The 12,365-nt window shown below is 44.6% G+C and overlaps 1 protein-coding gene across 7 annotated transcripts in view; it reads left to right on the top strand.

Annotated features, from left to right (window-relative positions):
* Positions 1-12,365, top strand: part of CADPS2 (calcium dependent secretion activator 2) — a 584,713-nt gene that overhangs the window by 220,459 nt on the left and 351,889 nt on the right. For all 7 annotated transcript variants that reach the window (XM_084638323.1, XM_084638324.1, XM_084638325.1 and 4 more), the window contains exon 4: positions 770-850. In XM_084638323.1, the coding sequence (XP_084494449.1) occupies positions 770-850 (81 nt within the window). The remainder of the gene's footprint in view (positions 1-769; positions 851-12,365) is intronic.

The following is a 12,365-nucleotide window of genomic DNA, read 5'->3' as shown; positions in this document are numbered from 1 at the left end:
CATAATAAAAACCAGCTGTTAAAAAGGTTCATGTGATTTTAAAATGTCATGGATGGTTCTATTTATGTAATCTTAGTCCTTCCTCGCCTTCCCTGTTTTTTGTCTCTCTCACTTACTGTATCTATCTAAAATGTATACTGTAAGGTCCTTTGACAGTCCTGCATTCCATCTCCCATGAAGCACTTTTGGAAGTTATAACATCCTAATAATGAGGACAATATTGGGAATTTTTAATTGCAACTAATCTATATAAATCTCTTTGTATGTCAGAGCTCTAGTGGCTAATGCCTCCATGATAATTTGCATTTGTACTTGTCATGATACATTCAGTGTTCTTATAGCTGTGTTGGTTCTAGGATATTAGAGAGACACGGTAGGTGAGGTAATATCTTTTATCTTTTGAGCTTACACAGAGCTGAAGAAGAGCTCTGTGTAAGCTTGAAAGATTGTCTCTCTCACCAACAGAAGTTGGTCCAATAAAATATTATATTAAATAAAATATAAATAATATTACCTCATCCACCTTGTCTCTCTAATGATGGTGTTTTGTCACAATTCACTGACAAATGGAAATTGCCTTGCATTTCTGATGAAAGTCAAACCTTTAATGTTTGCGTAGCATTTTACTTTAAACAGATAGAAACTATGTGAAGCTTTTCTGTTATTCCCTTATTTTGAAATGTATGATTTTTATTATAATTAAAACAGCCAATTACCATAGCTTGTCCCACATGATTAATTTTTGCATTTTGTGTGCTCTGTACCGAAGCTGGATAATGCAGATGAACAAGCAGCTCAGATCCGACGCGAACTAGATGGACGTCTACAAATGGCGGAACAAATGACAAAGGTAAATTATGATTGTCACTTTCATGACTGCAATTTTAAATGGTGTGTGTGAGTGCATGTGTACACGCCATATACCCTCCTGAATATTATAACCATTGATCCTTTTAAAAGAAAAAATAAGCAAATTAGGGCAGTTGTGCTGTGCAGCCGTTTGGAAGAACAGACTAGTTCCAGTCTAGTGCATTTGTCTGTCTGTCTGTCTGTCTCTCCTTTTTTATATATATATATATATATATACACACACACATATACAGAGAGAGAGAGGGAGACACCTTGATAAGTGATATATAGTGTGATCTGATTCTGCCATTGTCCGTGAACTCAATGGGAGAGAAAAGAAAGAGTGTGTGAAATTCATACACACATGAGTATGGTATGGTATAAAATTTGTATCAGCATGAGTTTGGGATGGATTTTGGCATTACGAGTAGCAAAGCCATCAGAGAGTTGTGCAGGCCATCCTAAATGGAAGTGGATAGATTAAAGAGAATATTTTTTATAAATGTTTTAGAAAATTGGATCTATTTTAAACCAGACCAGAGTGCACCACTGACCTGTTAATGCGCATCAGCAGGGTCCATACGGACAATTAGTGAATGGCAAGCTAGTGCAGGGTAAATTTGCATGTCAGCTTGCTGTGAACTAAATGATTATGTAGACAAGGCCATATAATACTATGGCCCAGATCATGTCCTCCCATGTTAAAAACTGTGAGCAGAAGATAATGGGGAGTAAATCTCTGGCATTATTCATTAGGAGAGAACATCCCTAACTTTGTACCATAGGCCACATCACTCCATGGTTGGGGGCAGGATTTCCCAATTGCAGAAAGAGCCATATGAGCCTCTCCCAAACCTAGTATTCCCTGGGAGGCACTGGGCCATAAATAAGGAACTTCTATACTAGTTCTGTACTCTGGTGGCTCCCCAGCCCCTTGCTAGTGTAGCGCTAATGCATATCCCAATCATATATACGGTTTGCTCCATGTGTGTATTTAAAAACCCTTCTCCTCTTCTTCAGGTGCTTTCTCATGTCCGTTCCAAGTAGGTGTGTGCACGCCGCATGCACGGTCGTCGGAAGGTTTTCCCCGTAGCAGTACCCGTCGGGTCGGCTCTGGACCCCCTGAAGTCATGCCTTCATGGCAGTGTCTATAGGTTCCTGCCGAACCACCGCCTCCTCAGCTCCTTCTTAACGCCAGTGACGGTTGTGGAGCAGCTCTATTCTCTTGCAAGCGATCCACTACCGGACTTTTTCCTGTTGTACCTGTAAATAGTTAAAACTTAGTATTAGTTCCAGTAGTTTATAGTTAGCTAAGTTTTAGTTAGGGCTTTCACCCACCACCTTTCCCTCCAAGGGACCAGGGCATGCCTCGGTCTCAAGGGTTCAAACCGTGCAGGTCCTGTCTGAAGCCTAAGCCAAAGGGAGACCCACATGACTGCTGCTTAAAGTGTTTGGGGAAGCCCATCAGACTGAGAAGTGCAAAATCTGCAGAAGGTTCCACCCTTGGACTAAGAAGGAGAGGGACTTTAGGGTGAAATTGCTCCTCATGGAGCCAGCCCTTTGTCCCCAGCCTGCACAGGTGGTATTCGACCCTAAGCCCAGCACTTCGGTGCGGAGTGCACCGGCCTCAGTAAGAGAGGCTGTGATGCCGTGAAAGGACTCGGGCTCCAGGGACCCTAAGCACCACCATTCCCCAGCGCAGAAGACCTCCTCCAGTGCAAGTGCCAGGCACCGCTCCCATTTGCCAGTGCCACACAAGAAAAAGACTGACAGAGGTTGCTCACCCACTAGAGTAGTAGAGCAAGGAGGCAACAGCAGGATGCATCCTGCACCGGGTCACCCTGTTCTGGCTCCGAATCAATCAGCACCGTCAACTCTGGCTTCACAGGGAGGTCCATCGAGTCCGTTTCTCATGGAATCCCTGGGGTGGGGTTGTCGGGTGGAGGAGTTAGACCTTCCCTCCACGCCAGACACCTTTGAGGCATGTAGGGACCTCATAGCGATGACGGTAGAGTCCCCCCACAGGCACCACAAAGAGGCACTGTGCCTTCTTAGGGAAAGCTGGCAATGATGCAGCACTCCTTGCCCTCACATTGGCACTGTTCCCCAGCACCATCTTGCTCTGCAACACCTTGGTCACTGAGGTCGGAGTCCTCATCTGACTCGGAGGAGGAGTTGTATGCGGCTAGGCGATGCTCCAGAGAAGATGCTCCAGACAAGAGGAAGGGCAACCATTGACTATGAAGCCGTGGCCTCCACAGGGGCAGGTGCCTGCTCAGTGTCCCTTCTGGACCCCGTGGGCCTACCACCAAGCCCAAGAGCTGGAGTCCAGATCCTCGTCAGTGTTATTGGAGCATGGGCCCCTCCATCATCATCATTTGTAGCCCATGAACCTCCATGAGGCCAAGAGATGGGCACGCAGGCCTGCACTGAGACCACAGCAGGACTGGCACCGGGGCCAGTACCAGGATGTGTCGGTGCAGTGGGATCTCCTCAAGCTGGAGGGTCAGGAAGACCTGGTGCCTCTGAAGGCATCTTCCTTATCCTCCCCTGATGAAGCATTGGCGGGCACATCCACCACGCTTCCGGCCATGAACAACAGAGCCCACCAGGAGTTGCTCAGAAGGGTGACTCAAAATTTGAGCATGCAGGAAGAGGAGGTGTCGGAGGAGACCGACCCCATGGGTGACATTCTGGGGTGGCTTTTCCCCTCATTAAGACCATCCAGAATACTACTAAAGCACTGTGGCAAAAGCACGCCTCCCCTCCCCACACAGACAAAAGGGGTGGAGAGGAAGTATTTTGTGCCTTCAAAAGGGTATGAGTACCTGTGCATTCACCCTCAGCTGGGCACTCACTCAGGTTGCCAACGAAGAGGAAAGGCAAGGATAGTCGGGACCCACTCCTAAGTCCACGGAGGTGAAGAAGCTGGATCTCTTCGGTAGGAAAGTATATTCTACCAGGTCGGGGTGGGGGGTCCAGCTTTACAATCCCAACCAGCAGGCAGTCCTAAGCTGCTACAGTTTTAACTGTTGGACTATGTTGTCCAAATTCAAGGAGCTAGTTCCAGTGGACTCCCACTAGGAGTTTGCTGCTGTTCTTGAAAAAGGCAAGGTCATCGTGAGGACCTCCTTACAGGCCTCCCTAGATTCGGTGGACTCAGCAGCTCATACTTTGTCGGCAGTCGTAGCCCTGAGAAGGAGTTCATGGCTTCAGGTGTTGGGACTCCCGCACAAAGTCCATCAGACAATCCAGGACTTTCCTTTTGACTGTTTAGGGCTTTTCTCGGAGCAAACAGACTCTAAGCTCCATAGTCTGAAAGACTCACGGGCAATACTAAAGTCCCTGGGGCTTCATATGCCAGACCTCCCGACAGAGGAAGCATTTTAAGCTGCATTTTACCCCTTGCTTCTACCCTGCCCCACCTACATAGGACTATAGCAAGAAGCAGGGCAGGAGTAATAGACGGAGATCCTTTCAGTTGAACTCGAACCAGGGCCTGGGTTCAGCGAAGCAGTCCTCAATCTGCAAGACAAACTTGGAAGGTGGACATGGGGGGCAATGCACCAATGCAGATCCTGGATCCTTCCCCTCGCTTTGTAAATCATCTATCCCATTTCTACCATGCCTGGGCACAAATCACCTCAGACCAATGGGTCTTGAGCATGGTAGAATTGGGATATTCCCTCCAATTCTGTTCACTCCTTCCCCATCCCTCTTCAGGGACCCTTCTCACGAACAACTTCTCATGCAGGAGGTGCAAACACTCCTACAACTCGAGGTGGTAGAGGAGGTCCCTCTGGAGTTCAGGGGCAGAGGGTTCTATTCCTTGAGATGTGGAAAATATTGTTAGTCTTTATGTACTTGGTAGTATATTTAGAGATGCATGTGTCTTATTAACTCTGTTTTTCCTAGAGTTCCAGGAAGAAATCCCAGCCAGTGTTTCACCCTAGCTGAGATTTGAGGGGCGTGTCATAAATATAAAGGGAAGGGTAAACCCCTTTAAAATCCCTCCTGGCCAAAGGAAAAATCCTCTCACCTGTAAAGGGTTAAGAAGCTAAAGGTAACCTCGCTGGCACCTGACCAAAATGACCAATGAGGAGACAAGATACTTTCAAAAGCTGGGAGGAGGGAGAGAAACAAAGGGTCTGTGTCTGTCGGTACGCTGCTTTTGCCGGGGATAGAACTGGAATGGAGTCTTAGAACTTTAGTAAGTAATCTAGCTAGGTATGCGTTAGATTATGATTTCTTTAAATGGCTGAGAAAAGAACTGTGCTGAATAGAATGACTATTCCTGTCTGTATGTCTTTTTTGTAACTTAAGGTTTTGCATAGAGGGATTCTCTATGTTTTGAATCTAATTACCCTGTAAGGTATCTACCATCCTGATTTTACAGAGGTGATTCCTTTACTTCTATTTACTTCTATTTCTATTAAAAGTCTTCTTGTAAGAAAACTGAATGCCTTTTCATTGTTCTCAGATCCAAGGGTTTGGGTCTGTGGTCACCTATGCAAATTGGTGAGGATTTTTACCAAACCTTTCCCAGGAAGTGGGGTGCAAGGGTTGGGAGGATTTTGGGGGGAAAGACGTGTCCAAACTACGTTTCCCAGTAAACCCAGTTAGAGTTTGGTGGTGGCAGTGGATATTCCAAGGGCAAAGGATAAAATTAATTTGTACCTTGGGGAAGTTTTAACCTAAGCTGGTAAAAGTAAGCTTAGGAGGTTTTCATGCAGGTCCCCACATCTGTACCCTAGAGTTCAGAGTGGGGGAGGAACCTTGACAACAACACTCACTATCAATTTACAGTTCTCCCTTTCAGCCTCTCGGCGGCCCCTTGGATGTTCAGCAAATGCATGTTGGTTATGGCAGCTTTCCTGTGGAAGTGGCAACTGCAAGTATTTCTGTACCTAGATAACTGTCCAATCAAAAGCCGCTCCAAGGACAAAGTTGGAGGTTCATGTGAGCCTACTTCGGACAACATTCCACAGGCTTAGTCTGATACTGAACACTGTGAAATGGACCCTAGCCCTGACTCAGAGGATAGAGTTCATAGGAGGTCTCCTAGACTCTGGTCAAGCCAGGCATTTCTTCCGGAAACTTGCTTTCTCACCATGGGCGCCATCATAGAGGAACTCAGGCGATACCCTACCACTACGGTTCAAAATTTCCTGAAGCTGCTCGGCCATATGACCATTTGTACTTATGTAGTACAGCATGCCAGGTTGCGGCTCCGTCCCCTTTAGGCGTGGCTAGCCTCATTGTACAGGCTGAACCGAGACTGTCTAGACAAGTTGGTCACACTCTCTCCTCCAGTTATTGAGTTCTTCCGGAGGTGGCTTGACCTGCAAGTGTTGTGTGTGAGATTGACCTTCTCTGGGCCCCAACCTTTGCTGTCTCTAGTAACATACGTGTTGGAGATGGATTGGGAGGGCGGGGATGCACTTCGGAAGAATCAGTCTCTGGTCCCAAGCAGAACTTCTGCTGCACATCAATATAAGGGAACTATGTATCATTTGCTGTGCTTGCCAGATGTTACACATCTTCCCTCCAGATGGATTTGAATCAGTATTGACAAACAATACAACAGCAATTGTCATAAATGTAAAGGGAAGGGTAACCACCTTTCTGTATACCGTGCTATAAAATCCCTCCTGGCCAGAGGCAACATCGTGTTACCTGTAAAGGGTTAAGAAGCTCAGCTAACCTGGCTGGCACCTGACCCAAAGGACCAATAAGGGGACAAGATACTTTCAAATCTTGGGCGAGGAAGGCTTTTGTTTGTCCTCTTTGTTTATGTGATTGTTCTCTCTTGAGACTGAGAGAGGCCAGACAGAAATCCATCTTCTCCAACCCATCCTAATCCAAGTCTCCAATATTGCAACCAGTATAGGTAAGCCAGGCAAGGCAGATTAGTTTATCTTTTGTTTTATGTGAATTTTCCCTGTGTTAAGAGGGACGTTTATTTCTGGTTTCTGTAACTTTAAGGTTTTGCCCAGAGGTGGATCCTCTGTGTTTTGAATCTGAATACCCTGTAAAGTATTTTCCATCCTGATTTTACAGAGATGATTTTTACCTTTCTTTTCTTTAAATAAAATCTTTCTTTTAAGAACCTGACTGATTTTTCCATTGTTCCAAGATCCAGAGGTTTGGGTCTTTGACGATTTTGTAACCAATTGGTTCGGATATTATTCTCAAGCCTCCCCAGGAAAGGGGGTGTGTAGGGATTGAGGGGATATTTTTTCGGGGAAGACGTCTCCCAAGTGCTCTCTTTCCCTGTTCTTTGTTTAAAACGCTTGGTGGTGGCAGCATACTGTTCAAGGACAAGGCAAAGTTTGTACCTTGGGGAAGTTTTTAACCTAAGATGGTAAGAATAAGCTTAGGGGGGTCTTTCATGCAGGTCCCCACATCTGTATCCTAGAGTTCAGAGTGGGGAAGGAACCGTGACAGCAATGATCTATATAAACAGACAGGGTGGTACTCCCTCTTCTCCCCTGTGCCAGGAAGCCCTCAAGCTGTGGGACTTCTGCATTGCCCACTCCATACATCTGCAGGCATCTCACGTTCCAGACTCTCAGAACAAACTGGCCGATCATCTCAGCAGGTCTTTTCACAACCACGAGTGGTCCTTCCGCCTGGATGTCGCAATATCTTCCAAAGGTGGGAATTTCCCCAGACAGACTTGTTAGCAACACGGTGCAACAGGAAGTGTCAGCTGTTCTGTTCCTTCCTGAATCATGGCCTGGGCTTGCTCACAGACACCTTTCTCCTCCGTTGGAATAGGCACTTGCTGTATGCATTCCCGCCCTTCCTGCTCGTACGCAAGATCCTGCTGAAGGTCCGCAGAAAAGGAGCATCAATTATCTTGATAGCACCAGGATGGCCATGTCAACACTGGTTCACCATGCTTCTAGACCTGTCAGTGGACACATCCATAACACTTCCCCGGATCCCCAACTTGATCACACGGGGTCATGGTCCCCTCCAGCATCCCAATCTAGAGACTCTCCACCTCATGGCAAGGAAACTCCATGGATAAACCCCTTGGCGCTCACATGCTTAGACTCCGTTAGGGAGGTTCTTCTTGGCAGCAGGAAACCATCCATTCAAGCCACTTATCTGCCTAAGTGGAAGAGATTCTCAATTTGGTCACTGCAAAAAGACACTTTGCCATTACAGTCATTGATTCCTTTTATTCTGGATTATTTACTGTACCTAAACCAGCAAGGCCTGGCAGTGTCATCAATAAAGGTGTACCTGGCTGCCATCTTGGCTTTCCACCCCGGTTCTGCTGGCCGGTCAGTATTCGCTAACCCCAGGGTTGGCCACTTCCTCAAAGGACTAGATAGACTGTAATGTCAGGTAAGACAGCTGATTTCCCCCCCATGGAATCTCAATCTGCTGCGCTCAAGGCTAGTGGGCCCTCCTTTTGAGCCCATAGCAACATGTTCTTGCCTTTATCTTTCCTGGAAAGTGGCATTCCTAGTGGCTTTAACTTCAGCCAGGAGGGTGTTTGAGCTTAAGAGCTTGACGTCTGAGCCCCTTTATACTGTTTTTACAAGGACAAGGTCCAGCCTTCCTCCCAAAGATAGTTTTGCAAAATCATGCGGACCAGGACATTTTTCTTCCACTGTTCTTCCCTAAGCAACATGCTAGTAACCGTGAACAGATGCTCCACTCCCTGGATGTCAGACGAGCATTAACTTTTTACATTGAATGGACGAAGCTGTTTCTAAAGTCAATACAGTTTTTCATTGCAATTGCTGAGCGGATGAGGGGGCTGCCGGTGTCGTCCCAAAGGATCTTGTCATGGATTATGGCCTGTATCGGGGCATGCTACAATCTAGCAAAGACTCCTGCCCCAGCGTTGACAGTGCACTCCACAAGAACGCAGGCTTCCTCGGTGGCATGCCTGGCACAGGTTCCCATTCAAGGCATCTGCAGGGCAGCGACGTGGTCGTTGATCCACACCTTTACATGACACTACACGATTACTCAGCAGGCTAGAGATGATGCCACATTTGGTAGGGTGGTGCTGCAGTCTGTGATTCAGTGAACTTTGACCCCTCCTCCTGGGAACTGCTTCGGAGTCACCTAGTTGGAATTAACATGAGCAAGCACTTGAAATAAAAAACAGTTACTTACCTTTCATAACTCTTGTTCTTCGAGATGTGTTGCTGATGTCCATTCCAAGACCCACCCACCTACCCCTCTGTTGGAGTACTCTGGCAAGAAGGGACTGAGGAGGTGGTGGGTCAGCAGGGACCTATATACACTGCCATGAAGGCGCGACTCCAGTGTGTTCCACAGCCGACCTGATAGATGCAGCTAGGGGAAAAACCTTCCGACGACTGTGCATGCAACGTACTTGGAATGGACATGAGCAACACATCTCAAAGAACAACAGTTACAAAAGGTAGGTAACCATTTTTTTCTTAGAGTCTCTCTGGTGGTGGCAGAATGCGGCCACTTCCGGACACCATGATGTTTTGTAGAATAGCAGAAGACAACTGTTTACTCCAGTCATGATGGGGGTTTTTTAATAGGGGAAGGAATGGAGAAGCAAAGATAATCCCTCTCAGGACTAGTTGGATGAAATCTGAATAATAATTCTGCTGGGTAAGCTTTCTAAAAAGTAAAGCTTACTTTTTGGATGATTAAAATTAATTTTAAAGGAAGTGAAAATGCTAATATGACTTCCACTAAAGTTTAGTTCCATTCCTCCTCTGCTCTGTTGCTACTCTAATTTCTTCCTTTACATAAGTGAATATTCTGGAAATATGTAGATTTTGCAATCTTTCTAAACAGGTTGGAAATGTCATGGCGTCTGTGTACCAAGGGCATGATGTTGCACAGAGCAAGGAAAATCCCAGCTGCCATTTTGGATATACTGCACAAGGGGTGAAGTTCCATGCCTCCTAGAATCTTCTAAATCTTTGTTTACAGTTATGGGAAGTCCTTTTACAAGGGCCTTTTCTTGTTGATAATCCTGCCTTTTCCTGTTGATAATCCATAAAAAATACCTGTTGCTGTAGATATGAGAGCCCCAGAGGTCACCCAAGAAATCAGGTGCTTCAAAATTAACAAAAAGAGGAAACATCATAAAAAGTTTTTATATTCTTGTTATAGTTCACAACTAGGAGATTTTATCTAGAAATCATTTCCACTTCATAAAGTGGTTTATAAAAATGGTTACTATTCTGCAGTTCAGACATTTCTAAAAGGAATACAACTGTCACATTCTTCTGTACCAGATGTGGACTGGTCACAGAGCTTGCTTATACACACCAGCTGCATTCATCATAAAATCCTTTGATGCTCTGCCAGGTATGACTAAAGTTCCTTTAAATAATATCTTTTACACACAGTGCTATGTAGTGGCTGAACAATATACTACAGTTTAGCATTCCATTACATCTTCCCCTTTGAGTTCTACATTCTTATCCTTTACAATAAGTTCAGTACATATCAGTCTAAGTGTCTCTGAATTGTTCTGGTTTTTTAATTACATGACCTGAACACATAACACCTTGGATATCTAAGTGTCCATTAGTTGCAACGACTTGCTGTGATCACTTCGGAATCTTTGAGTTATCTTCTTGTTCTGCGTCTATCATCTATAGAGTTGACTTTGTTGATTGTTCTTTCTGAGGAACAAACTGTAGATGTTGACTGTTTCGGTTGAACTCTCCACTATTGGTCACGATCACATGATCTGGGCATTGAATTCTTTTTCTATGCGACAGCTGGAGTTGTCCATATTTTTTTTCTATCCAATTTGACATGAACATGGTCACCAGAAGCTAGACCTGGCAGTTCTCTAAATGAATGATGTCTGTTGTAAAAGTGTTTATAGGCTCTTTTAGCTTTTTTTTATTGGATTTGGCTACTCTTTTCATGTCTGGCCACTTAAAAATAGATTCTTTTCCAAAGTTGGAACAGTAGTTCTGAGTGTGCTGGACTATATCCAGTAGCCGCCATTGGTGTTACTCTGTGACGCAAAAGAGCAAGGAATGGCTCTTCCTGCTGTAGGATTTTCTTGGCTGTCTGTACAGCTCTCTCAGCCTCTCTACTCACTTTTGGGTAATATGGGCTGCTATTAATATGACCAAAATCATATTTCGTTTGGAATGACTTAAATTCTCCTGCAGTACTTTGTGATCCATTGTCCATCACTAGTTGTTTTGGAATACCGTAGTGAGGAAAAGTGCACTTCAGGTTCTTGATAACACTGTGACATCCTATGTCTTTCAAGTACATTATTTCTATATCCTGGAAAAATAGTCCAGTATGACCAGGTAATACTGAATTTGCATAAATTTGCAGCTAGTCTTTTCCAAAGTCTCTCTGGTAAGGGTGTTTATATAGTATATGGCTCAGTATTGTCTCTTTTTTAGTTGATTTGCACTGGATCTTCTTTCAAAAGTGTAATATCAAATCCTCCATTGAGTTCTTCTGCCTTTCTCACTAGGCCCATTGTGGCTGCCACACTGTAACTGACAAGGTTGTTGGTCTGTGGTCCGTTGATCACATGCAGTCAGAATGCATGGCTTTTGTCATTGTAAGTTGTTTCTGTAGTGAACTGGCAATGCAGTTCAGAATACCTCCCGGGCTAGTCAGAGCTGTGTCAGGAGACTTCTAGGGTTGAAGGTGATTGTAAGTCCCATCAGAGAGGGCTATGATGTCAGCTCCTGAGTCAATTTTAAAGTCAATAGTATTTCCATGAATATTCAGATTCACTCTCCAGGCAGGTTCTATGTCATCCTAAGTGATAGATCCCAGAAACAGTAGCTCTTGATTGTCCATAATAGGATTCAGCTACCTTACTGGTGCGGCAAACTGTTGAAACATGTCCATATTTCATGCATGCATTACACTGTGCGCCTCTGGCTGGACATGCATCATCTCTTGGGATATGAGCATATAGTCTGGAATTTGTCCCTCTTAGCCTAGCAGTTCTCTCTCCTTGCCTCAGGGGTTTTATGATAATGACTTTTCACTTTCAAGTGTCTGTTTATAGTTTTCAAGCTAGTTTCCTTTTTGTTCTGTTCTTTGACTAATTCTGACAGCTTTGCTATTTTGTATAACTGTGGCTAGGGTTAAATCTCTCTTCACTTGTAGCTGATGTGAAAGGTTTTTATCAAGTAACCCAATAACTAGCCTGTCTGATATTTTCATGTTTTGCATTTCCAGAATCTCAGTTTTCAGCCAATATATGTAGAGCTCTTATAAAACATACAACATTTCCCTTGGTTCTTGAATTCTCTGCTGCAAAAAAAATGCTCTTTTATAAACCACATTTCTCTGGAGTATAAAGACATAGCCAGACTTAGCCAGAACTCTTTCACGGTCATGTTTGTGACTGAAATCCTTCGATTTTACAAAGATAATATATGCTCTGCTTGCTTCCCCATAGAATAAATTACAGAAAATACGTGTATATTGCCAATTTCTTTGTGGAGTTTGTTTGCAAAGCAAAATCTTGCAAAATTATTGTTTCCAGTCTGTCCATTGTGAAT

Source organism: Lepidochelys olivacea (genome assembly GCF_965140295.1).
Source record: "Lepidochelys olivacea isolate rLepOli2 genome assembly, chromosome: 1".
In the NCBI taxonomy this organism is placed as follows: domain Eukaryota; kingdom Metazoa; phylum Chordata; order Testudines; family Cheloniidae; genus Lepidochelys; species Lepidochelys olivacea.
The sequence above is the reverse complement of the archived record's forward strand: the minus strand, read 5'-3'. Positions and strand labels throughout refer to the sequence as shown.